Here is a 27,487-nt window from a genome sequence, read left to right on the forward strand (position 1 = left end):
CGCGTGCGATTCCCAGACGCCAGGGAGTTTCAAAGCAACGGTCGACTCCATTGCCGTGTTCGTAAAAGAGGTCACCAATGTGGAGCTGTGCTCTCACGTCGAACTCCAACAATATGGACGCGACAACGAGCTGATTTTCACAAAGCTGTTTATTCCGAGCTCGGCTCGAATGCACTGAAAATGGCTACGCCGAGCGGCAATATATCTTTCAAATTCAAACAGTAAGCCACGCCTCTCAACGGGGCGTGGTATGCAATCCGAGTGACCGCCCGCTGATTACGTTACGTCACCGGCCGGTACAAGAGAATTGTGTCCGGTAACCGCTACATCTTTGTCTATTACCGGTACCGTACAAAAACTTTTCTTTCCACTCCGAATGAAGTAAATAATGGGTTGTGGCGGACACAAAAGCCCACTGGCGTGGTGACATCATTCCGCGCACCAAGTGGGCGGTGGCCACGCACCAGGGGTAGGCGTGGCCTCATGATATACACCGGGCGCCCAGCCCAGCCCGGGACAGCACAGTGTTACAGTGTAGTCTTACAATAAAGACGTTTATATATTACCGCTTGTCCGCTTCCTCCTTGCTCACAAGCAGCGCGCGTAACGCCGCGCTTTACTGGTGACCCTCGACGTTGGATCTGCTGGAGCGATCCTTCCACACGCGACGCCATCGCCATGGCCGACTTCGTCAAACTTCCGGAATTTTGGGAGGCTCAGGCCGAAGTCTGGTTCGTCCAGGCCGAAGCCCAATTTCAGCTTCGGCGCCTCACCGGCGATGACACGCGCTATTGCCACGTCGTCGCCTCCCTCGGGCCCGGCACGGCCGCTCGAGTTGTGTCCGTCCTTCGCCACCCACCGAACGGCCACAAGTACGAGGCACTCAAGCGGCTACTCCTAGCCACGTTCGGCCTTACGGACGACGCACGGGCCGACCGCCTCCTGGATCTCCCCGAGCTCGGTGAGACGCGCCCGTCGGTCCGAATGGACCATATGCTGTCACTGTTGGGCGACGAAGCCCCCGGTTCGCTATTCCGGGCGCTTTTCCGGCGCCAACTTCCAGCGCAGGTCCGCCTCGCGTTGGCCGGGACCGAGCTAACGGAACCCCGAGCATTGGCGGCCGAGGCGGACAGGTACTTCGCCGCTTCGGACATGCGGGCGAGCGTCGGCGTGGCCGTCACGGCCCTCGACGCTGATGTTCAGCAGCATGTTCCACAGCATCAGCTTCTACAGCACGCTGATGTTCAGCAGCATGCTGATACGCACCTCGTGAACGCCGCCACGCCCCGCCCACCGCCGCGGCGAAAACCGCCACCGCGGGGAAACCCGCCAACTCCACCGGCCTGGCGGAGCCAGCCGCGCTCCTCCAGCTCCACCACCTGGTGCTGGTTCCATGCCAAGTTCGGCCACGAAGCTCGGCGGTGTCATCCGCCGTGCTCCTTCAACGGGTCGGGAAACGCCCGGGCCGGCGCTCAATAGTGGCGATGAGCGCCGGCCATTCGAACAGCCTGCTGTTCATAACGGACACCTTCTCCAGGCGCCGTTACCTGTGCGACACGGGAGCGCAGGTGAGTGTCATTCCCACCGGCACGTCAGACAAGCACGCCGCGGGTGGGGGCCCCGCGCTGCTTGCCGCGAACGGGACGCCCATCCGTACGTACGGAAAACGCTGCCTCTCTCTGCGGTTTGGAGGGCAGGTTTTCCGATGGACGTTCGTCACCGCCGACGTGCCCATGGCACTGCTTGGCGCGGACTTCCTGTGCGCTAATGGGCTCCTGGTCGACGTCAAGCGCAGACGGCTTGTCCAGGCCGAGACGTTCAGCTCGCTCGCTTGTGCGTTGCCCAGCTCAACGAGCGGCTTGCCAAGCGGCTTGCCGAACGATTCGGTTCCGGCCACGTTGGTCTGTACGCTTCCGGCAGCGGACGCATTCACCCGCCTCCTCGCCGGCTTCCCGGCCCTCACGCGGCCCACCTTCTCGGCGGGGGCCGTCAAGCACGGGGTGGCCCATCACATCCCCACCGTCGGGCCACCGGTCTACGCCCGGGCACGCCGCCTCGAGCCGACGAAGCTGGCGGTGGCAAAAGCGGAGTTCGCTACCCTGGAGCGACTCGGCATCGTTCGGCGCTCAGAGAGCGCTTGGGCGTCGCCGCTGCACATCGTGCCGAAGCCCGGCGGGGGATGGCGACCGTGCGGGGACTATCGCCGTCTCAATGACGCCACGACTCCCGACCGCTACCCCGTCCCCCACATTCAGGACTTTTCCGCCCGTTTGGCGGGCAGGTCCTTCTTCTCGAAGGTGGACCTCATACGCGGCTACCATCAGGTCCCCGTCAGGCCGGAAGACGTCCCGAAGACGGCGGTCATCACGCCATTCGGACTCTTCGAGTTCTTGCGCATGCCCTTCGGTCTGAAGAATGCGGCTCAGGCGTTCCAGCGACTGATGGACAGAGTCCTGCGCGACTTGGATTTTGTCTACGTTTACCTGGACGATATCCTCGTCGCCAGCGCGTCCCGCGAAGAGCACCTACGCCACCTCCGCACGCTCTTCGAACGCCTGGGCCAGCATGGCCTGATTGTGAACCCCGCAAAGTGCCGGTTCGGCGCCGCCACAATCGATTTTCTGGGGCACCGTGTCACCAGGCACGGAGCCGTCCCCCTACCGGCCAAGGTGGAGGCGGTGAAGGGGTTTCCGCGCCCCCGCACGATCAGAGGGCTGCAGGAGTTCCTGGGCATGGTGAACTTTTACCATCGGTTCCTGCCCCGTATCGCCCAGCTCCTGCGCCCCCTGCACGAAGCTCTCCGAGGTAAGCCGGGCAAAGGCGACGTTACCTGGACCGAGCAGATGGACACGGCGTTCACGGGCGCGAAGCTCGCCTTGGCTAACGCCACCATGCTCGCGCACCCGGCGCCGGATGCACCGATCGCCCTCACCACCGATGCCTCGGACTACGCGGTGGGCGCAGTGCATGAGCAATGGGTGCGTGGAGCTTGGCAACCGCTGGCGTTCTTTAGCCGGCAGCTTCGCCCGCCCGAACGCCGTTACAGTACCTTCGACCGCGAGTTGCTCGGACTTCACTTGGCGGTCAGGCACTTCCGCCATCTGCTCGAGGGCCGGGCGTTCACTGCCTTCGTCGACCACAAGCCGCTGATCTTTGCGATGGGCAAAGTCACCGAGCCGTGGTCGGCCCGGCAGCAGCGTCACCTCTCGGCCGTGTCCGAGTACACGACGGACATCCAGCACGTCGCGGGGAAGGACAACCCGGTGGCGGATTGCCTTTCCCGGGCCGTCGCCCACGCAGTCCACCTCGGCATCGACTATGCCCGGATGGCAGCGGACCAGGCCGCTGACCCCGACGTCCAGGCCTTGCGGACCGCCGTCACGGGCCTCCGCGTCACCGAGGTGCCGTTTGACGGTGCGGGCGCGGCCCTCTTGTGCGACGTCTCCCTCGGGCGTCCTCGCCCCATCGTGCCCGCGGGCTGGCAGCGCCAGGTGTTTGACGCCATCCACGGCCTGTCCCACCCGGGCGCGAGGGCCTCCCAAAGGCTGATCGCCGACAAGTTCGTCTGGCATGGCCTCCGGAAGGCCGTCCGCGGCTGGGCCAGGACGTGCCTCGCGTGCCAGCGCGCCAAGGTGCACCGGCACACCCAGGCCCCGTTGGCCCCGTTCACGGTGCCGGAACGCCGGTTTGACCACGTCCACGTGGACCTGGTGGGACCTCTGCCCCCCTCGCGGGGTTTCACCTACGTCCTCACCATGGTGGACCGCACCACCCGGTGGCCGGAGGCCGTGCCCTTGGCGTCGACAACGGCGGCCGATGTCGCGCAGGCTTTCATCGCCACCTGGGTCGCCCGGTTCGGCGCCCCCTCAGACATCTCATCCGACCGCGGCCCCCAGTTCACCTCGGAGCTCTGGGGGGCGGTTGCGCAGGGGCTCGGGGTCCGGCTGCACCGAACCACGGCCTACCATCCCCAGGCTAACGGCCTGTGTGAGCGATTTCACCGCTCATTGAAGGCCGCGCTCCGGGCCACCCTCCGCGACGGCGGCTGGGTCGACAGGCTCCCCTGGGTCCTGCTGGGCCTCCGGACGGCGCCCAAGGAGGACCTGCGCGCATCCGCGGCGGAATTGGTCTTCGGGCAACCGCTGCGGGTGCCGGGCGAGTTCCTCCCCGACTCCACGGCACCATGGTCCGCGGCACAGCAGCGCTCCGCTCTACAAGAGACCGCCCAGAGGTTCGCCCCGGTGCCAGCGGCATGCCACGGGCACCCACCGACGCACGTCGCCCCGGAGCTTCGCACGGCGGAGTACGTCTTCGTCCGCCACGATGCCCATCGGACACCACTGCGGCCCCCGTACGACGGGCCTTTCCGCGTGCTGGAGACCGGGGCGAAGCACTTCACCCTGGACATCGGCGGTACTCCTGACCGCGTTTCGGTAGACCGCCTCAAGCCGGCCCACCTCGATGTGGACCATCCACCGCCAGTGGCCCGACCCCCACGTCGGGGCCGCCCTCCTGCGGGCGGACCCCCGGCACCGCCCAGCCCCGCCGCCACGCCGCCCCCCGGTCCTGCACCCATCCCAGGGGCAGCCAGGGGCATCCCACCTGGCATCCCTGCACCCCGGACGCCGCCGATCGCCAGGGGGCGCTTCGGCCGGGTCATTCGTCTGCCCCGCAAACTGGCCCTCCAGGTGCGCGGGAATTCTGGGGGGGCGCGTGTGGCGGACACAAAAGCCCACTGGCGTGGTGACATCATTCCGCGCACCAAGTGGGCGGTGGCCACGCACCAGGGGTAGGCGTGGCCTCATGATATACACCGGGCGCCCAGCCCGGGACAGCACAGTGTTACAGTGTAGTCTTACAATAAAGACATTTATATATTACCGCTTGTCCGCTTCCTCCTTGCTCACAAGCAGCGCGCGTAACGCCGCGCTTTAGGGTAGTATTAGTACTGTAGTACAGTACTCGACTGTACAAGGACGTATCCTGGAGTAATATAACAGGAAGTATTAGTACAGTACTGCACAAGCTAAAGGGAATCTGTGGTGATAAAGGGTTTATTTGAGGTGTATATGTCAGCTCGACTGGTATCGTTCCCCCATTATAATTTTTGAATCGACCTGCATTTCCAAACGTTCATTTGAGATTTTATATTAAATGAAAGAAATTTCGGTCGAATTGATGTCATTACGAAATGTAAAAGTTTAAATCTAAAAGTAAACAATCTACAGCATTCTAGTTTCTACTCGAATCGCCATCTCTGATTTCCGAGCTCGCTGAGTAAAAGACCGAGCTCTTTTGGTTGTTCATGTCTCAAACGGAATAACTGTAAGTTACAGCGAACAACTGTAAGTTCTTCTTGTTTTCTGATATAAATAATAATACAAATGCACTCCACTCTACACGAAGGATCCTCGTGAACTGGGTGGATGTTATATTTAGTGGTGGGTTGGTTGTTGCTAAACATCACTGTATGAAGGACGCACCATGCGGGTGGATGTTATATTTAGTGGTGGGTTGGTTGTTGCTAAACATCACTGCATGAAGGACGCACCATGCGGGTGGATGTTATATTTAGTGGTGGGTTGGTTGTTGCTAAACATCACTGCATGAAGGACGCACCATGCGGGTGGATGTTATATTTAGTGGTGGGTTGGTTGTTGCTAAACATCACTGCATGAAGGACGCACCATGTGGGTGGATGTTATATATTTGGTGGTGGGTTGGTTGTTGCTAAACATCACTGCATGAAGGACGCACCATGCGGGTGGATGTTATATATTTGGTGGTGGGTTGGTTGTTGCTAAACATCACTGCATGAAGGACGCACCATGTGGGTGGATGTTATATATTTGGTGGTGGGTTGGTTGTTGCTAAACATCACTGTATGAAGGACGCACCATGCGGGTGGATGTTATATATTTGGTGGTGGGTTGGTTGTTGCTAAACATCACTGCATGAAGGACGCACCATGCGGGTGGATGTTATATATTTGGTGGTGGGTTGGTTGTTGCTAAACATCACTGCATGAAGGACGCACCATGTGGGTGGATGTTATATATTTGGTGGTGGGTGCATTGTTGCTAAACATCACTGCATGAAGGACGCACCATGTGGGTGGATGTTATATATTTGGTGGTGGGTGCATTGTTGCTAAACATCACTGTATGAAGGACGCACCATGTGGGTGGATGTTATATATTTGGTGGTGGGTGCATTGTTGCTAAACATCACTGTATGAAGGACGCACCATGCGGGTGGATGTTATATATTTGGTGGTGGGTTGGTTGTTGCTAAACATCACTGCATGAAGGACGCACCATGTGGGTGGATGTTATATATTTGGTGGTGGGTGCGTTGTTGCTAAACATCACTGCATGAAGGACGCACCATGTGGGTGGATGTTATATATTTGGTGGTGGGTGCATTGTTGCTAAACATCACTGCATGAAGGACGCACCATGTGGGTGGATGTTATATATTTGGTGGTGGGTGCATTGTTGCTAAACATCACTGTATGAAGGACGCACCATGCGTGTGCATGTTATATATTTGGTGGTGGGTTGGTTGTTGCTAAACATCACTGCATGAAGGATGCACCATGTGGGTGGATGTTATATATTTGGTGGTGGGTGCGTTGTTGCTAAACATCACTGCATGAAGGACGCACCATGTGGGTGGATGTTATATATTTGGTGGTGGGTGCGTTGTTGCTAAACATCACTGTATGAAGGACGCACCATGCGGGTGGATGTTATATATTTGGTGGTGGGTTGGTTGTTGCTAAACATCACTGTATGAAGGACGCACCATGCGGGTGGATGTTATATATTTGGTGGTGGGTTGGTTGTTGCTAAACATCACTGTATGAAGGACGCACCATGCGGGTGGATGTTATATATTTGGTGGTGGGTTGGTTGTTGCTAAACATCACTGTATGAAGGACGCACCATGTGGGTGGATGTTATATATTTGGTGGTGGGTGCATTGTTGCTAAACATCACTGTATGAAGGACGCACCATGCGGGTGGATGTTATATATTTGGTGGTGGGTTGGTTGTTGCTCAACATCACTGCATGAAGGACGCACCATGTGGGTGGATGTTATATATTTGGTGGTGGGTGCTTTGTTGTTGACACCTCACTGTATGAAGGATGCACCACGTGGGTGGATGTTATATTTGGTGGTGGGTGCGTTGTTGCTAACACCTCACTGTATGGACGCACCACGTTGTTGTCACAATCTGTATTTTCATTGTTCGACTTTTTGCAACGTACCACAAAATTCACGATTGTGAGAATGTTATTGGTTTTTACAAAGTGTGATGTGGAATAATCTATTTAATACGTACGCAATTATGGAATCTATTTAATACGTACACAATTACGGAATCTATTTAATGTGTACGCAATTATGGAGAGATTTTTGGTCTCCACTCATAAGCGCAATGGTCCGAACCCCGACCCGATTGTAAGGTCACCACAATTTGGTACCCAATGTCAGAGCATCCTCTACCTCTGTTAAAGGTGATTACGAGTTTCCATTCACCATTTTATTTGAGGATTTATCTGATGAGGCACCTGTGTACCTGTTGTGGTAAACAGAGCGCGATGAACCACCCTCGTGACACTTTCACGTTTGTATGTCTCAAAACATGGCTGGCGGCAGGTTGGCGGAAACTCGAGGCACTCGCCCTCGTCTCAAATCCCTCGAGCTTGGGCTTCACAGGTAGGGTGATCCTTCAATGGTTGTGTCGTCCGTGAGAGGAATGTTAAGCCGGGCGTCTTGTCTCCCAGCATGAGTTGGTGGACGTTAAAGATCCCACTGTGTCCTTCACCGAGAGTAGACGAGCTATCTAAGGCCCCCTGATCAAATTACAAACTCCTGCCCTAACTACTGCTGGGAAAGGGATGGCAAACCGCCCAGTATTACCCTTGTGTGGTACATCGGATCAGGATGTCTGAATAGAATTTGTTTATGGTGCAGCGAGACTGGAATGTTGCTTCATGTCTGCCTGTCTATGTGCTTGTGTGAACAGTTTTGAAATGATCTCCAAGGCCGGTGAAAGCCAAAAACCGGTATCTCGTGCAGAAGCCGACTCCTCAAATGCATCGGTGGACGAACCTTTGGAACGTCGTGGGAAAGAACGTCTGGGACTCGGACTGCGTGGGGCACGGACAACCACGTTATTCCGGGCCATTAATCCAGAGCTTTTTATCAAACCAGTAAGTGTCACGTCAGAAAACCTCTTGAACGACACAAGTGAAAGCTCTACAAGCGAATGCCTCGCGGATATGTAATTCATTCATTAATTCATTCGTGCACCATGCTCGATCATCTATACAGAGCGTCGGTTCTGCCAAAGCAGATTCTTTAACTCGTGATTGTCCTTCTCGTTGGATCCCCACTCTGACACAGGATACTCGACTGAGTGGGCAACGATCAATAATTTGCCCATGGTGCTGGCGATGGCTCGCCTCCTCTTCTCGAAGGACACCATGGGATATTTAACGTGCACCAACTAATGCTGTCAGATGGGACGGGCATTTTAACGTCCATCGGATTGGCGGGCACACATTGATGAAACACCACGGTGACAGTTTAACGCTCGGTTGGAAAGTTGACCCATGAATGTGCCTACCTCCAAGCCAGTGTTTCTCAAACGGTGGGTCCTGAGCGCCAAGGGGGCCGAGACTGGGTTTCCATGGAGATTGCCAACTGTCTGCGCTGAGTAGTTCCACACGTCCTCGTGATGTTCCCAACGACTTACCAATACGAACTTGCATTCCCAATCTTGGTGATTCCCAATCGAAACGAAAGCCAGAAACGGGCTGATCAATGCCAAGAGCGAGCTACTATGCTCGCTGAGAGACGGCCCCGATTTGACACGTTTACAAAAAGGAAATAAAATTGGCCCAGGTTCGCCTTCTCCTGTAGCCAGAGTTGGCACTAATTGGCCCAGCACAGTTTTCCCCACCTGGGTTAAAAATTCCCCCACTTGAATGAACCCAATATTTTCAAAATCCCCTGTCCTGTCTTTTTCATTGCAACCCTTGTAAGGAATGACAGGAGGTCACAGTATCATTTTTGGCCCTGTGCCCTGGGATGGGATCAAAAGGTAAAGTACTAAATATGCAATTACTGGAACCATCTTTAGAGGCCATTTTCCCCCACAGAGCAGGAGTTGGCCCTTTTCGGGCACCCTGGTCCCCTTTTTGACCTTTTTCAGGCACCCTGGTCCCCTTTTTGACCTTTTTCAGGCACCCTGGTCCCCTTTTTCAGGCACCCTGGTCCCCTTTTTGACCTTTTTCAGGCACCCTGGTCCCCTTTTTGACCTTTTTCAGGCACCGTGGTCCCCTTTTTGAGGCAATCTTTTACGGCCGGATGCCCTTCCTTCCGCCAACCCTGTTAGTCACCTCTTGCGACACACAGGAAATTACCAGTGAGCTGGTGCTCAATTTGCCGACCTCAGAAGGATGACAGGCTGAGTCAACCCCCTGGTATGGTGGTGTTAATTCAGCGATCACCCAGGATTCAAACCCAGGATCCTAGGATCCCAAGCCGGCACCAGGCTGTAAAATATGCAATTACTGGCACATAATTAAACATTTTTATTGGAACTTTGTTGACGAAATCAACATTGGGAAACACCAGAAATATGCAGTGATTTAAAAAAAAAAAATTAAATTTCACCCTTGGCTCGTGTCCCAGGATGACAAGTCTTTGGGTCACAGGGGTTAAAAAATATATTTTTTAAACTCCAAATTTGATATTGGGTCATTCTTTTGAAATTCAGAAGAGTGGAACTCTTTGCCATTTTCAACTTTGCTTTAGGTTGGAAGTGCAGAGGTTTCTGATGACACGCCATCGACTTCGCTCTAGTTTGGCGGTGGAGGTTATGCTTTAATCTCTGTCTGTCTGTTTATCTTTGATCCCGGTGTGTACCCTGGTTAGAATAGGTACACCGTATCCCTGCGTGTCGTAAGAGGTGACGAAGAGGGTTGGCGTCAGGAAGGGCATCCGGCCATAAAAACATTGCCTCAAAAAGAGAACCATGACAATTACAACGACATATGGGCAGGGTACAGCCTGAAGTGGAGATCGGTTTCTGAGGTTTGGGACATGGAATGTAGGGACAATGACAGGGAGATCAGGAGAAGTGGTGGAAGTATTGGTCAGAAGAAGAGTGCACATTTGTTGTGTGCAAGAGACGAGATGGAAGGGAAGTGGTGTGAGAATGGTGAAGGGTAGGCAGGGACAGAAATACAAGTTTGTGTGGCATGGGTGCCCGGAGGGCATGAATGGTGTTGGTGTCCTGTTTTCTGAGGAGTTTGTAGACAGTGTGGTGAGTGACTAGAGTGAGTGATAGGTTGATGGTGAGAATGATGATTGGAAAGCTCTTGGTGAACGTCATCTCGGGATATGCTCCGCAGGTTGGTCGGAGCGATGAAGAGAAGGACAACTTCTGGTGTGCGATAGAGAAGCTGATGGAAAACGTGAAAGATGAGGAAGTTGTTGTGGTAGGAGGAGACCTAAATGGACATGTGGGAAGGAGTATGGACGGTTTTGAGGGGGTTCATGGGGGTTACGGATATGGTGTGAGAAATGGAGAAGGTGAAAGGATTTTGGAGTTTGCTGATGGAGCTGATTTGTTGATTTGTAATACTCAGTTCCAGAAAGGGGATAATAAGCTTGTTACATACACGTCAGGTGGGTCGACAACAACCGTTGACTACCTGATGTTGCGTAGGCGAGATAGGGGGCACCTCCGGGACACAAAGGTGATCCCGGGGGAGGAGGCTGTTTCACAGCGCCACTTGGTTGTCTGCGACATAAGGGTGAAAGGTGCGAGGAGAGCTCGGCGGGTGAAGTACCAACCGAGAATGAAGGTGTGGAGGTTGAAAGAGGTGACATTAAGGGAGGCATTAAAAGAGAGGCTGGGTAGGGTAGAGGATGATGTGGTTGAGCTTGAACGTGGTTGGATGTCAATGAAAGATAGTCTGTTGGGAGCCGTTGGTGAGGTATGTGGATGGACAAAAGGACCACCGAGGCACTCGGAAACATGGTGGTGGGATGATGAAGTTGGAAAGAGGATTGACGAGAAGAGGAACAAGTTCAAGGCGTGGCAGAAGGCGAAGGGTACGGGAGCAGAAACAGCAGAGCATGAAAGTTATAAGGCAGCCAGGAAGGCTGCAAAGAAAGAGGTAGCAAAGGCGCAGGAGGCATGTAGGAAAATGTTCGGAGAACGCTTGGATTCAGAAGAGGGTCAGAGAGCGGTATTCAGGATTGCAAAGCAGATAGCGAAAGAGAGGTGTGATAGCGGGAGGGCCGAGGGGAGTTGTGGGAGATATGTTGAAGGCAGCAGGAAGTTGGGGTGTGAAGAGAATGACAGAGATCTGTAATCTGGTGGTGAAAGAAGGCCGCATTCCAGTGGATTGGGAACTGAGTACCCTCGTCCCTCTATACAAGGGGAAAGGTGACCCTCTGGAGTGTGGCTCGTACTGAGCGATAAAGGTATTGGAGCATGGAATGAAGGTATTGGAAAGGGTGTTGGAGAGGAGGATAAGGAAGAAGGTGAAGATCGATGAAATGCAGTTTGGATTTATGCCAGGAAGAGGAACGACAGACGCGCTCTTTATTGTGAGGCAGTTGCAGGAGAATTATGTGGAGAAGAGGAAGAAGTTGCTTCTTGGGTTTGTTGATCTGGAGAAAGCATTCGATAGGGTTCCACGCGAAGTATTGACATGGGCATTGAGGAAGTTAGAAGTGGAGGAATGGTTGATCAGAGTCGTGATGGCAATGTACAAAAGAGCACGCACAGCTGTAACGACGAAGGACGGGAACAGTGGTGAGTTTGAGGTGAAGGTGGGAGTGCATCAGGGGTCGTTACCAAGTCCACTACTATTTGTAGCTGTGATGGAGGTGCTGGCTCAGAACGTAAAGGAGGGTTTACCGTGGGAATTGTTGTATGCAGATGATTGGGTGTTCATTGCGGAAAGTATGGATGGACTGAAGGAAAAGATGAACAAGTAGAAGGAATGTATGGAGACAAAAGGTCTGAAGGTGAATATAGGAAAGACGAATGTGATGGCAAGTGGTAAAGCATGTGGTGAGGTGGAAAGAACTGTGAAGTGGCCGTGTGCTGTGTGCAGGAAGGGTGTCGGAGTGAACTCCATTCAATGTACAATGTGCGCTGAGTGGGTTCATCAAAAATGTAGTGGTCTGAGAGGGTCATTAACCAGTGTGGCAGCTACATTCAAATGTAATGTGTGCAAAGAGGGAGCTGCAGATGGAGGAAATGTTGAGTTGGATCTTGGAGACGGCGTGAAGCTGGAAGGTGTGAAAACATTTTGCTACCTTGGAGACGTGCTGAATGGAGAAGGTGGATCAGACTCGGCAACGGTTGCTGGAGTGAGATGTGCATGGAAGAAGTTTCGGGAACTGAGTGGCGTGCTGATGAGGAGGGGAGTGTCGTTGAAGCTGAAGGGAAAAGTGTATGCTGCATGCGTGAGAAGTGTTATGATTTATGGGAGCGAGACATGGGTCATGAATGTAGAGCAGCAACGAAGGCTGGAAAGGGTGGAAATGCGAATGGTTCGGTGGATGTGTGGAGTATCGTTGAGAGAGAGGAAGACAAATGATGAATTGCGAAAGATGATGGGAATAGAGCCTGTGATGGATGATGCTGTGAAGCATCTGTGAAGAGGAACAGGTTGATGCTGTGAAGCATCGATGCTGTGAAGAGGAACAGGTTGAGATGGTTTGGTCATGTGTTGAGGAAGGATGAAAGTGACTGGTTGAGAAGAGTAATGGAAATGAATGTAGAAGGAAGTAGAGGACGGGGAAGACCGAGAAAGACTTGGCTAAAGATGGTGGAAGAAGAATTGCGGGCAAGGGGGTTAACAATGAGAGATGCAGAAATAGGGCAAAATGGAGAAGATTGTCATGGGGACCGCAAGGCTAACACCGCTCTCGCAGGGAAAATGGCCTTAAAATGCATGTTGTTGTTGTTGTCTGTTTATCTTTGAGCAAGATATCTCAAAAAGTTGTGGATGGATTCGGACGAACTTTGGTCGACAGGGTGGGTGTGTGATAAGAATGAATCCTTTTGATTTTGGTAAAGATCCAGATCCGAGAATGTAATGTTTTTATTTATATGCCTCCGCCGATGAAATCGCCAGAGGCATTGTGTTTTCAGGATGTCCGGCTGTCTGCCCGTCCGTCCGTGATAGGTTTTCTTTACCGTGATAACTTGAGAATGGCTAGAGGGATCTTGGTCAAACTTGGTACAGGTATGTATAATGAGATAAAGATGAATCGATTAGATTTTGGGGTCACGAGGTCAAATGACAAAGGTCAGAGGTCATGTTAGGTAAAAATACTGTTGCCGCAATAACTTGTGAACCAGTGATGGGATTCTGACCTAATTTGGTACCATTATGTAGAACGATGTAAAGATGAACTGATTACATTTTGGGGTCAAGAGGTCAAAGGTCAAAGTCTGTAATGGGTCTATAACTTGAGAATGGCTGAAGTGATCTTATTCAAACTTGGTACAGGTATGTATAATGATGTAAAGATTAAATGATTAGAATTTGGGGTCAAGAGGTCAAAGGTCAAAGTCTGTAATAGTTGTATAACTTGAGAACGGCTGAAGTGATCTCATTAAAACTTGGTATAGGTATGTATAATGTTGTAAAGATTAAGTGATTCGATTTTGTGGTAAAAGGTCAAAGTCTGTAATAGGTCTATAACTTGAGAACGGCTGAAGTGATCTAATTCAAACTTGGTACAGGAATGTATAATGATGTAAAGATTAACTGATTAAATTTTGGGGTCCCAAGGCCAAAGGTCAGGGGTCATGTCAGGTAAAAATGTGAGAACTTGTATAATGTATACAGGTGAAAGGATTTAAATTAAAACTTGGTACAGGTATGTTTGATGATGTAATCATGAACTGATTACATTTTGGCGTCAATAGGTCAAACGTCATGTCAGGTAAAAATGTGCTAACTTGGGCACAGCTGAATGGATTTAAATCAAATTTGATACAAGTATTATTATGATGTAATAATGTGGGTGGAGGCATATCAGTCTGTCGTGACGTCGAAGGGTGCCATTATAGTTTCAGTGATTCTTCACCATTGCGAGATGGGGCCACAAACAATATTTCCAAAAGTTATGGACGGATTATGAGAAATCTTGGTGGATGAGTTGGGCAGGTGACAAGAACAAGCTGTTTCGATTTTGGTTCAGGTCCGGATCCGGCCTTTCAGTGGGATACAAAACGTAAACTGTTCAGCTTGGCGGAGGAACGCGCTCTACCCATTGCCTTTCTGGTTTGGTCTGCTCTCCACTCCTTGCTGCAAAAATTACATTCGTGAGAAATCTATTTCAAAAATTCCCCATTATAAGTTAATTCTGCTTAACGCCTGGTGTTGGCTTAGCGGTTAGGGTGCCGGCTTGGGATCCTGGGTTCGAATCTCGGTCGATCGCTGAATTAACACCAGGGGGGTTGACTCGGCCTGTCATCCTTCCGAGGTCGGCAAATTGAGCACCAGCTCACTGGTAATTCCCTGTGTGTCACAAGAGACGACTAACAGGGTTGGCGGCAGGAAGAGCATCCGGCCATAAAACATTGCTTCAAAAAGGGGACCACGGTGCCCGAAAAAGGCCAACCCCTGCTCTGTGGGGAAAAATGGCCTCTGAAGGTGGTTCATAAGTTAATTCTGCTTGGTGATTTTAATGCCCATGTGGGGTGAGACTTTGAAAGTTTGCCTGCTGTGCTTGGTCGGCATGGCTCAGGTTTGGTCAATTTGAATGTTCTGCTTTTGCTCTCTAAATGTTCTGAACATCAGCTCGCAATTTGTAACACTTTCTTTTGATTTCTGGTCAGGAGCAGGGGAGGTTGGCAGCGTGCGTGGTCTAAACAATGGCACACTATAAATTATTTAATTATTCGACAATATGACTTGCGTGATGGTTGTGCTGTGCACGTCATGAGGACAATGTGTCACTTTGCTCAAAAAAAACCCCTCTACCTTTACTTAATGTACAGAAAAGAAAAAATTAAGAATGTTCTACTAATTTGTGTCAAAAAAAATAAAATAAAAATCAATGGAATGATCAAGTATCAGTCAATCAACATTTCCAACAAGCGTAAACAAGCAAAATGATGTTCTGATGAATGCAGTTTTGATCAAAATCACCCTGCTTACCTGAATCGATAAATCGGTGACTTCTTCATCCTGTCCACTCTTTGGAAATATTTGTTTTAACTTCACGATTGCACAAATTGGCCTTATCCTGTCGTAGGATGGCGAATGGTGATGGGTTTGTTCTGTACAGTGTGTGTGCGCCAAGAGAATACAACACGGACATTTTGTTCTGGGTTCTGTATTCATTACCCGACCACAACAGGTGACGGTGCGCAATTCTCACCTAAGTTGCTACTTGAGGGCAGTTTGTTTACCAAAGTCACATGGTGCACAACCTGCGAGTTGGCACGAAAGAATTTCTGGGATGGATTTTGGAATCCCAAAGGAGTTTGTGTAGCAAAGTCTGGTAATGAACACGAGCCACCTGAAAATTGACCCTATTGCTCGAGCACATCTGTCACCTGTACTCCTTGAAGGGGTTTTGGCCACAATGATATTTGCCCAATCATTGATCAAAGTGATTTTAATATAGAGGTTTCTTAGATTCACAAGTGAATTCATCTTGGCCTTTTCAACTCTTACACTGGGTTACTTTGCATCAAGATGCAGTTCCATTTTTGACGGACATCGAACAAGACCCGACTTCGCTTGGCTCACCTCGAGCCACAATAAGTAATCACACCTCCACATAATCGGCGTTTTCAGCAAATACAGCAATTTTACTTCAAAGAACCAAACCAAGTGCCGGCCACTGGGACAATGTGGGAGCTGTTTTGGATTTGGCAGAAATAAAGGTGGTTGTGAAACTAATTTTCCCTGTCAACAAATTTTCTCAACCGATTGTGTTGAGCGATGTATCGAGGGAGGTGCAAAACGCTCCTCCCTTTATATATGGGATCGTTTCTCTGTATGCGGCTTCAACATGGGGACTGAAAATACGTTTCCCGGCTTCTACTGGATGAAATCGCTGCAAATTTCAGAAGTAAATGTTTTGTACGTTGAGGTAATATGTTCCAAATTTCAGCAACGTCTGTTTATGCATTCTTGAGTTTTATTTAGAAATCCCTCGAAATCACGTTGGTGTCCGTCCGTCCGTCCGCCCAAAATGTGTTTGCGCTCATATCTCAAAGGCTATAAATTGAAACTGGATAAAACTTGGAATATACATCAACCAATAGGTCTAATTAATGGCTTTCAAAACAAATTCAAAATCTGTGATCAAGGTGGTCTACAGGGGCATGTATTGATCACATCAATGAGTGACTGCTGTTCCTGATCCAAGTGAGCTTCAGGGCCTGTGGTCCTATTTTTGCTTGGCTCATAGGGGCGATCCCCAAAAAGTCTGACATTGAAAAGTTGACTCCGGTAGTAATTATTGGGGGGAAAAATGCCAGGGGCATATAAAAGGGCCTTTGTTATGGTACACGACATCACCAAAAGTATGCGGACACCCAAACATCGAACATATCATTCCAAAATCATGGGCATTAATATTGAGTTGATCCCCCCACCCCTTGCTGCTTTAACAGCCTCCACTCTAATGGGGAGGCTTTCCACGAGATGTTGGAACATTGCTGTGGGGATTTGCTTCCATTCAGCCACAAGAGCATTAATGAGGTCGGGCACTGATGTTGGGCGATTAGACCTGGCTTTCTGTCGGCGTTCCAATTCATCCCAAAGGTGTTTGATGGGGTTGAGGTCAGGGCTCTGTGCAGGCCAGTCAAGTTCTTCCACATCGATCTCGACATCTAATTCTGTATGGACCTGGCTTTGTGCACGGGGACATTGTCATGCTGAAAGAGGAAAGGCCTTCCCCAAACTGTTGCCTCAAAGATGGAATCACACAATCATCTGGAATGTCATTGTATGCTGTAGCAGTAAGATTTCCCTTCACAGAAACTAAGGGGCCCAGCCCGAAACATGAAAAACAGCTCCATATCATTATTCCTCCTCCACCAAACTTTACAGTTGGCATTATGGATTCGGGCAAGTAGCATTCTCATGGCATCCGCCAAACCCAGATTCGTCCGTCAGACAGCCAGATGGTGAAGCGTGATTCATCACTCCAGAGAACGCGTTTCCACTGCTCCAGAGTACAATGGCGGCGAGCTTTACACCATTCCAGCCGACGCTTGGCATTGCGCATGGTGATCTTAGGCTTGTGTGCGGCTGCTCGGCCATGGAAACCCATTTCATGAAGCTCCTGATGAACAGTTGTTGTGCTGACGTTACTTCCAGAGGCATTTTGGAACTCGGTAGTGAATGTTGCAACCGAGGACAGACGATTTTTATGTGCGACACGCTTCAGCCCTTGGGGGTCCCGTTCTGCAAGCTTGTGTGGCCTACCACTTCGCGGCTGAGCTGTTGTTGCTCCTACTTTTCCACTTCACAATAACAGCACTTAGTTGACCGGGGCAGCTCTAGCAGGGCAGAAATTTGATGAACTGACTTGTTGGAAAGGTGGCATCCTATGACGGTGCCACGTTGAAAGTCACTGCGCTCTTCCGTAAGGCCCATTCTACTGCCAATGTTTGTCTATGGAGATCGCATGGCTCTGTTCTTGATTATATATACCTGTCAGCAACGGGTGTGGCTGAAATAGCCGAATCCACTAATTAGGTGTGTCCGCATACTTTTGGTCATGTTGTGTATGTGCCATGTGAAATTATCGAAAAGGGATATTCTTGGGAAAAAGTCAGGGGCATAGAAAAGGCCATATGTTATGTGCCATGTGTGGCAAACTGTAGAAAAGAAGGGACATTCCATAGCTTATTGAAAATGCCGAACAATAGAAAAGAAGGGACATTCAAAAAATTCTCATGTGCATGCTGTGGTACCCTTGTGTTCTCAGGAGGAACCAAGTAATGTTCAGGAAAAGTTTTTGAATGTCCCTTATTTTTCTTTAGTTTGCCACATACCATATAATGCTAACCACCATGGGAAATATTTTGGCAACATTCAATTGAAAAAATTAATTGTCCTTATTTTTCAGGTGATGCAGACAGACTATAATCTTCATAAAGACTCGGGTACCCGTTGGTCCACTGGACTAAATTTTAATTGGTCTCCATGGACTTGGGTGTTTCTGCTAGTCTGAACAAAAACAATAGATTTCACAGCCTGGAAGCCTCGGAACCCTAATAACAATTAGGTTTTTTGGTCTTCAAAATCGAAGGGAGTCTCAGCAGTCCAGTAGAACTCCACAAGAAACATGGCTGACACGCACACACACACACACACACACACACACACACACACACACACACACACACACACACACACACACACACACACACACACACACACACACACACACACACACACACTTTACAATCGAAACTAATGTTTTTTCTTCAACTTGTTTATCTGCTCAGAACAAGGTGGTGATGGTGCTCGGCCTTGCTGCGCTCAGCTTCTGTGCAGCGTATTTGGGCTATCTACATGCTACCACTGAAAACACACCAATGAGGAGCACAACCACCAACACTGAAGCCTCAACGCGACAAGCTTCAAAATGGGATTAATTGCAGCAGAGGGAGAAGTGCATCCGCAAAAATAAAAACATGTTCGCGGTGCGGTGTGATTTCGTTTGGTTTGCATGGGAATGCATTTGATAAATCCATATTTCCTAATTATTTTATTTTAATTTTATTCTGGAGATGATGAAGCGCACTGGAGTACAGCCACGTGTTGTTAGGTAGGGATTAGGTAGGGATTAAAGTTAGTTTTCCCCAATCTGTGATTGCTTCCTGTGGTTTTCTGTACGTTTCTACAATTATAACAAGGCGGGCCATAAAAACTCACGTTCGTTAGAACAACAACAACAACAACAACCGTCCCCTGCAAGCAGGCAAAGCCGATCGACAAATAAAACCTGCCTCCAGAGGATGGCAGGCCACGCCCCGAAGTTCGTCATTGGTCAAGCAAGACCATGGGGGGTTTCGAGAGAGCTCAGTGGTGGGACAGAGTGACGTCAGAGCTAGAAGGTTCAAGAGCAGGAAGAAGAAGACTCTCTCCCTCTCCTCTCTCTCTCTGGCTTTCGTCTCGGGCGGTCGCTTTTTCTCGTGTGCGCTTGTGAAGAGACCTTTTCGGAGCTCTGCGAAACGTTGGAGGAGGGGGTGTGTTGTTGGACTGTGGTGATTTTAGGTGTAGCTGGATCCACGTTGTGTTCGGCGGTAGAGTGAGAAAGGGCCGTTTCACTGGTTTCTTCGCACCTGCGTGTTTGATGCGGGGGTTCGGTGCCATTGTCGGAGTGCTTCCTGTGCAAGTGGCTACACCGGTGGTGACGGCCAACAAGCCCCTTAACACAGTTTGGACCGGAGCTGAGTACCAGCCGACCAAAGAATAACAATTTATTTTATTTGACCATTTGTCTGCTGTGTATTTGTCTGAGTGGAAACGTCTCAAATTAAAATTAGATTTACCTCACCTTTCATTTACTAAATCATTATCGTGGTACTTTCATTTGTTGTGCCGTGTGTGTTTATTTGTTCTGTGTGTGTTCGAGAATAAACCTGTGTGGCTCCCATCTGAGGTAAGCGCTTTGGTTCCCTCACTCGCGTGCGACGGACCAACAGCCAGTTTCGACTACGCGCCTCGGACTTGAGGACCGTTAGGGCTATTCGTCATCTAGCGGCGTTAACCACTGGGCTGACTGGACAATATGTTCAGGGGTATGGGAAAAAATATGAAAAACGATAAGAGGGACGGACGGACAGACAGAGAGCAAACCCATCATCCCATCCGGTGAAACCGGAAGTGGACCAACAAGCTGCCTTCAGGAAGTTGAAGAAATCATGACCATTAGGTTGTGGTAATGGTAAGCCAAGCTGTCTGGATGGCCTAGAGGTACACACACTCACCTCTAAGGTGTCTTTTTATGTTGAAGGCTCCTGTCACGGACTATAGAGGCCTCATCGAGGCCAGGCCTTAAAAAGAAAAGAGCTGCATGGATAGAAAAGTGAAGAAACAAAGAATAATCTAAGTTTTTGAGAAAGCAGAAAATCTGCTTTTTGAAAAGGGGAAGATCATAAGCGTTTGGAAAAACATGGGAAGGTAAAGAATTCCAGAGTTTGGCAGTGGAGGGGAAGAAACAAACATCATGGCCCACCCTTCAGTTGCCAATGGCCACACGATAATCATGAGATTACCTGGGTTTGAATCCTGACCGTGCTATAAACCGTCAATCCCGGTGTTTCACAGGTAGAGCAAGGCACCAGTGTGGGTCGAGAAACGTTTCTAAACTAGAACCAAACCTCGCCAGGTCTCCACTCTGACGCAGAGCACTCGACTGAAGGTGCAGGAATATGTCCCACGGCTCTCCCAAACAGGTTGGCCAGGCTCGACGTTAGACCGAAGGTGTTTCGGGTAGAGGATCTTGTCCCAGAATCCATCGTTGCCACTGAACGCATCTCTTTTCAAACGACGCTGCAATTTTAAAGCGCTGCTTCCCTCATGATTCCATAGTCTACCTGGGAAAGAGAAGCGCAAGGTGGAGGGAAACAAGCAGAACCGAATTCCAAAGTCTATGATTCGAGTCTAGAGGGTTGAATTGAACCTTTCAATATTTTTGTCAAGGTTATTTTAAATGTGGTTTCATGACAATCTATATAATCTACTGCACTAAGTGTGGTTTGTACAATACCTGTACTGTACATGTATATCAGTGTACAGTTTGAGCTGTATGTACACCATCTTGCTTGTTTCCCTCCATAATTGCTTCCCAGGTGTGCTTTTGCAACAAGTGTATCGGATTTAAAATCGGTCTCCACATTGACGATTCACCAAAATGTTGATGTTTATATTGCGCTCGAAAGACAGCCGAGACTCTGCAGGTGGGCACGGACACCTACACGCTCTCTAGCCTGGGTTTGATTCCTGACCCACCTATAAACTGCCATCCTGGTGTTTCACAGGCCTGGCAATTCATCAATGTGCGGGCCGTGGATGGACGTTAGAGGTCCTCGCATCTGTCGGCATTCGTTGGTGGACCATAAAGATCTTCACGAAGGTTGCAAGTTATCGCCAGCACCTTGAACAAATTCCTGCCCAAACTACTTTAGTCGAGCGTCAGGCATGGCCAGCCGGTTCGTGAAAGACTTCGGCCAAATCTTTCCCTGGCCAAACTTACAAGAACATGGAGGTGAATCATTGTGGTTGTTAAAGTAGTCGTAACAGTACTTTCTACCTACCATGCTGTGCTTTCCTTAATGTGCAGAACTCTTAAAATGTGGAAAATAAAATGGAAAACTTGCATTCCAAGTGGAAAAGGAGAACCATGAGCCTTTGTTTTATGTCTGCAAATCAGGGAAACTTACAAGAATCACCAACGTTTTTTTTTTGTTTTGTATACAAGATCAAGGCTCGTGAAAGAGCGAACATTAATCACACAAAAAGTCAAACCGACACATAAAACACAAAATAAGGGGAGCGGAAGACAAGATGGGGAGAGGGGGAAGGACGCAAACAAAACATTTGAGAGCAGGGACATCAAGAGAACTGTGGGAGGGAGAGGGCTTGGGGGGGAGGTGGGAGAGGTATAAAACATATGGACACTGCTAGGACTTCCAGGAAAGAAGTTGGAATTTCAAAAAAGTGTATCTGGGGTGAATTAGCGGGGGTAGAAAAGATCAAGGTTTTGGATGGGGGAAGATAAGAGATGGTGGTGAACAGCTGTTTTAAACATCTGGAGGGAGGAGTGGGATTGAAGAGAGTGGGGGAGTTTGTTCCAGAGGCGGGAGAAAAGAGGAATGAAAGAGTGAAGGTGAGCAGAGCCTAGATTTTGGCAGTTTAACCAGAAGTGGGTTGCTGGCAGATCTTGTGCGATATGTAGGAATATTTGGGGGACAGAGCCCAGAGAGAGCTGGGGGGACAAGGCCGGAGAGGAGGCGGTAGCTGACGGAAAGACCACCTACCTGCCTGCGGTGAGTGAGTGAAAGGCCCTCACAATCGGCTTCATCGCGGGAGATTCCAATGATTCTGAAAGCTTTGGTTTCAACAGCGTGAAGCCGAGCTAGGTGTGAGGCAGGAGCACCAGCCCAGAGGGGAGAGCAGTATTCCATTGAGCTGCGGATGAAAGCCTTGTATGTGGTGAGGAGCTCAGGTGTGCCAAGGAAGGACTTCGCACGACGGAGGATGCCCAGTCGGCGACTGGCTTCGGAGGCCAGCTTAGAAATGTGGTTTTCCCAAGAAAGATCATGGCAGATAGTGAGACCCAAAAGCTTGAGCGACAGAACTTCTTGGAGAGGATTGTTGAGAAAGTGGATGGGAGGGTTGTCCAGTTGGTCTTTTCGGAGAGACATCGTAAGAGTGTGAGATTTGTCAGGATTGAAAGACATGTTCCACTTGTTTGCCCAGTCTGTGATTTTGTCCAGGTCTTTAGAGAGTGAGGAGGCTGCAGACTGCCGATCTGAGGGATGAAGAATGGAGCGACAGAGAGTAGAGTCATCAGCAAAGAGATAGAGAGGATTTTCCAGAGAGTCGGAGAGATCATTGATGAAGACCAGAAAAAGCACAGGGCCCAGAACACTGCCTTGGGGAACTCCAGCCTGAACAGGAAGAGGAGATGAGAGAAATCCATTCAGGGCCACACGTTGACTACGACTAGAGAGGAAGTCCGCCAGCCATGCGTGGAGATTTCCATGGATACCATAGGAGGAGCGTTTGGTGAGCAGAGCTGGGTGCCAGACCGTATCGAAGGCACGTGATATGTCAAGTGAGACAGCTCTGATTTCCTGTTTGGCATTGAGGACCTCCATCCATTGTTGAGACAGCAGAAGCAACATGTCCAGAGTAGAATGACCAGGTCTGAATCCAAATTGATGATCAGAGATCAAGCCATTGGAGGAAAGGAAGGATTTGATATCCGAAGCAATGATGGATTCCATGACTTTGCTGATAATTGGGAGCAGGCTGATTGGTCTGTAGTTTCAAGGATCTGTTTTCGCACCTTTTTTGTGTAAAGCGGTGATGTTGGCTGATTTCCAAGATGCTGGCAGATGATCTTGAGCAAAAGAGAGGGTGGAGAGAACAGAGAGAGGGTGTGAATGAGTGGCAGAGCAGGATTTTAGGACCCGTGGGCTGATGCCGTCTGGTCCAGTTGCAGAGTCAGAGGCGAGGTTTGACAGAAACTTCTCCACCTTGTCAGGAGAGAAGGACACAGAGTCCAGGAGTAGTTGGGTTTGACTGGGAAAGGTGGGAACAGAGAGAGATGGGTTTGGAACACAAGATTTAGAGGCACACACAGAGTTGAGGCATTCGGCTTTGTCACGTGCGGTGTCAACTGTGTGGCCATTTGAGGTAAGGGAGGGGATGGAGGGGAAACAAACACCAGAAACGGATTTGACCAGACGCCACCAGGATTTGGAGGAAGGAGACAGGTTTGAGAGTTCAATCTTGAGTGTGGAGAGATAGTGCTTCCTGGCACTCCTCAGGGTAGCCACACACTTGCTCCGAGCTTGGTGGAAGGAACTGAGATTGCCTTCAGTTGGATTTGCCTTCCAAGAGGCAAAGGCAAGTTGTTTCAAGGCAACTGCCTCACCACAAGACTCAGTGTACCATGGAGGGGAGGAAGGGTAAGACAACTGAAGAAGAGATGGGATAAATCTGTGCATGAGAGAAAGCAGTTGTACAAACAAACTTGAATTTTTTTTTTGTACAATAAGTCAAGACTCGTGTAAGAGCTAAAAATGAAATGTGTATGAAATGTTTACAAACAGGTTTGAATTTGCATCGCTGAGAAAGAAAACAACTTCCCATGCAAGAACCACGTGAGCATGAGCATTAGTTTTGTTTGAATCAACTTCAGTCGGGAATTGAACCAAGATCTAGAAGAACCAGATTCGGTGGCGATGGTTAGAGAGTCCGCTTCCACTCGTGGCGATGGTTAGAGAGTCTGCTTCCACATGTGGCGATGGTTAGAGAGTCTGCTTCCACACGTGGCGATGGTTAGAGAGTCTGCTTCCACACGTGGCGATGGTTAGAGAGTCCACTTCCACTCGTGGTGATGTTTGGAGAGTCTGCTTCCACATGTGGCGATGGTTAGAGAGTCTGCTTCCACACGTGGCGATGGTTAGACAGTCTGCTTCCACTCGTGGCGATGGTTAGAGTCTGCTTCCACACGTGGTGATGGTTAGAGAGTCCGCATCCCCACATGGTGATGGTTAGAGAGTCTGCTTCCACACGTGGCGATGGTTGGAGAGTCCGCTTCCACACGTGACGATGGTTCGAGAGTCTGCTTCCACACGTGGCGATGGTTAGAGAGACCGCTTCCACACGTGGCGATGGTTGGAGAGTCCGCTTCCACATGTGGCGATGGTGAGAGAGACCGCTTCCACACGCGGCGATGGTTAGAGAGTCTGCTTCCCCACATGGCGATGGTTAGAGAGTCTGCTTCCCCACATGGCGATGGTTAGAGAGTCTGCTTCCACACGTGGCGATGGTTAGAGGGTCTGCTTCCACACGTGGCGATGGTTAGAGAGTCTGCTTCCACACGTGGCGATGGTTAGAGAGTCTGCTTCCACACGTGGCGATGGTTAGAGAGTCTGCTTCCACTCGTGGCGATGGTTAGAGAGTCTGCTTCCACACGTGGGGATGGTTAGAGAGTCCGCATCCCCAGATGGTGATGGTTAGAGAGTCTGCTTCCACACGTGGCGATGGTTAGAGAGTCCGCTTCCACACGTGACGATGGTTCGAGAGTCTGCTTCCACACGTGGCGATGGTGAGAGAGTCCGCTTCCACACGTGGCGATGGTTAGAGTCCGCTTCCACTCATGGTGATGGTTGGAGAGTCCACTTCCACATGTGGCGATAGTGAGAGAGACCGCTTCCACACACGGCGATGGTTAGAGAGTCTGCTTCCACACGTGGTGATGGTTAGAGAGTCTGCTTCCACACGTGGCGATGGTTAGAGAGTCTGCTTCCACTCATGGCGATGGTTAGAGAGTCTGCTTCCACACGTGGCGATGGTTAGAGAGTCCGCTTCCACACGTGACGATGGTTAGAGAGTCCGCTTCCACATGTGGCGATGGTTAGAGTCCGCTTCCACACGTGGCGATGGTTAGAGTCTGCTTCCACTCGTGGAGATGGTTAGAGAGTCCGCTTCCACACGTGGCGATGGTTAGAGAGTCTGCTTCCACTCATGGCGATGGTTAGATAGTCTGCTTCCACACGTGGCGATGGTTAGAGAGTCCGCTTCCCCACATGGTGATGGTTAGAGAGTCTGCTTCCACACGTGGCAATGGTTAGAGTCCGCTTCCACACGTGGCAATGGTTAGAGTCCGCTTCCACTCGTGGCGATGGTTAGAGAGTCTGCTTCCACTCATGGCGATGGTTAGAGAGTCCGCTTCCCCACATGGTGATGGTTAGAGAGTCTGCTTCCACACGTGGCGATGGTTAGAGAGTCCGCTTCCCCACATGGTGATGGTTAGAGAGTCTGCTTCCACACGTGGCAATGGTTAGAGTCCGCTTCCCCACATGGTGATGGTTAGAGAGTCTGCTTCCACACGTGGCGATGGTTAGAGAGTCTGCTTCCACACGTGGCGATGGTTAGAGAGTCTGCTTCCACTCGTGGCGATGGTTAGAGAGTCTGCTTCCACTCATGGCGATGGTTAGAGAGTCTGCTTCCACACGTGGCGATGGTTAGAGTCCGCTTCCCCACATGGTGATGGTTAGAGAGTCTGCTTCCACACGTGGCGATGGTTAGAGAGTCCGCGTCAGCACAGGGAGCTACGGACTTGCGTGTGAATGTCCAGGTGTGCGATGTTTGTCAGGCCAGGGTTCAGTTAATTTTACATGTAACATTAACCAGCTGAATATCAATTTGATTTAAAGAAACCAAACCTTTCACCAAATGAGCTTCTGAATCAAATCTTTATTTGTGAATATAAAATATAAATATAAACAGATTTGTTGACCGACACACGACATAACACGGCAGGTTACACGACGCGGCAGGTTACACGACACGGCAGGCTACACGACACACAGTTTTTGTTCATCCAATTTATGTTATGGATATTTACAGGTAAAGCAGACGTTATGTCGACGGCACAGATTGACGTGTGCACACGAATTTGAGGGACAAGGATCGATTCCTCCGAGGCGTTTGACGAATGCTCAGACGATGAGGTAGATGAGGTAGGCCACTCCGAAACAAATCCAGGTATTTCTCAGTGCATTGCGCCAAAGTGCTGTACCTGGCTGGATAATTTGCTTTTGTTTTTAATATAACACGTGGTGAGAGGTAAACAAGATGTGGCACGAACCCAAACTGCACAGGTGACCATTCACATCCTGACCTGCACAAAAGATGCCAACCTGAAAAACAAAAAACTGCAGTATTCCATGCACAGGTGCCACAGTCACTTCTTGGAAAGGCAGAAGTTGCCCTTGTAAGGTCGTTTCCGGCGAAGCCTGTGTACAGGTGTGTGCTCCTCACGAAGGTACCCTGTTAGGGACAAGGGACAGGGATGGCACATCGGATAGTTCAACGTGTCCAACGACACACCAGGTATTTGAGCTCCCGTTCGGAACGACTGTGCTCACCACGGTCACGACACGTCTGCGTTGACGGAAATCCGATCTCCCAGAAATTCTCCGGGGTCGAGGGCGCGGCGTAACGCGCTCTGTGCCGGGAGCACTCCTGGAGTTTCTTGGCACGCTCTTCGGGTGGCAGGTGCGCATAGTACTGTGCACGGGGAGATACGCACGGTTTTACATCACAAGGTAAGAGGCAAGGCCATTTGGGCCATCACACCTGTGCACAGCAGCATCCCAGGGCGCCCGCCTCGTCCCGGCCATGCCAACGGCGCAGCTAATGCCAAGCGAGGAATTCGTCAGGGGCACCAACACACAATGGCCTGTTCCTCGAGATGTGCGGAGCTTTACCATCCACCTCAATCCACCATCCATCCAAATCCACCATCTATCCAAATCCACCATCCATCCAAATCCACCATCCATCCAAATCCACCATCCATCCAAATCCGCCATCCATCGAAATCCGCCATCCATCGAAATCCGCCATCCATCGAAATCCGCCATCCATCGAAATCCGCCATCCATCGAAATCCGCCATCCATCGAATTCCACCATCCATCGAATTCCACCATCCATCGAAATCCACCATCCATCGAAATCCACCATCCATCGAAATCCACCATCCATCGAAATCCAGCATCCATCGAAATCCAGCATCCATCGAAATCCAGCATCCATCGAAATCCAGCATCCATCGAAATCCAGCATCCATCGAAATCCAGCATCCATCGAAATCCAGCATCCATCGAATTCCACCACCCATCGAATTCCACCATCCATCGAATTCCACCATC

At 50.3% G+C, this 27,487-nt stretch overlaps 2 protein-coding genes across 7 annotated transcripts in view; one reads left to right on the forward strand and one right to left on the reverse strand.

Moving 5' to 3' along the window:
* The first annotated feature begins 289 nt into the window (after window positions 1-289).
* On the forward strand, window positions 290-19,600 carry SMIM8 (small integral membrane protein 8). The gene is made up of 3 exons (XM_068116640.2): window positions 290-344; window positions 8,037-8,223; window positions 18,531-19,600. The coding sequence occupies exons 2-3, from the start codon at window positions 8,044-8,046 to the stop codon at window positions 18,678-18,680; spliced, it is 330 nt and encodes a 109-aa protein (XP_067972741.1). The 5' UTR covers window positions 290-344; window positions 8,037-8,043; the 3' UTR covers window positions 18,681-19,600.
* Window positions 19,601-26,005: 6,405 nt separating this feature from the next.
* Window positions 26,006-27,487, reverse strand: part of LOC137427262 (DNA endonuclease RBBP8) — a 54,755-nt gene continuing 53,273 nt past the window's right edge. For all 6 annotated transcript variants that reach the window (XM_078778491.1, XM_078778490.1, XM_078778489.1 and 3 more), the window contains exons 12-13: window positions 26,700-26,841; window positions 26,006-26,601 (exon numbers count right to left, since the gene is read on the reverse strand). In XM_078778491.1, coding sequence (XP_078634617.1) covers window positions 26,516-26,601; window positions 26,700-26,841 — 228 coding nt within the window. In that variant the 3' untranslated portion in view covers window positions 26,006-26,515. The remainder of the gene's footprint in view (window positions 26,602-26,699; window positions 26,842-27,487) is intronic.

The sequence above is a fragment of the Myxine glutinosa genome, chromosome 5 (genome assembly GCF_964187855.1).
Source record: "Myxine glutinosa chromosome 5, kmMyxGlut1.1, whole genome shotgun sequence".
Classification (NCBI taxonomy): Eukaryota; Metazoa; Chordata; class Myxini; order Myxiniformes; family Myxinidae; genus Myxine; species Myxine glutinosa.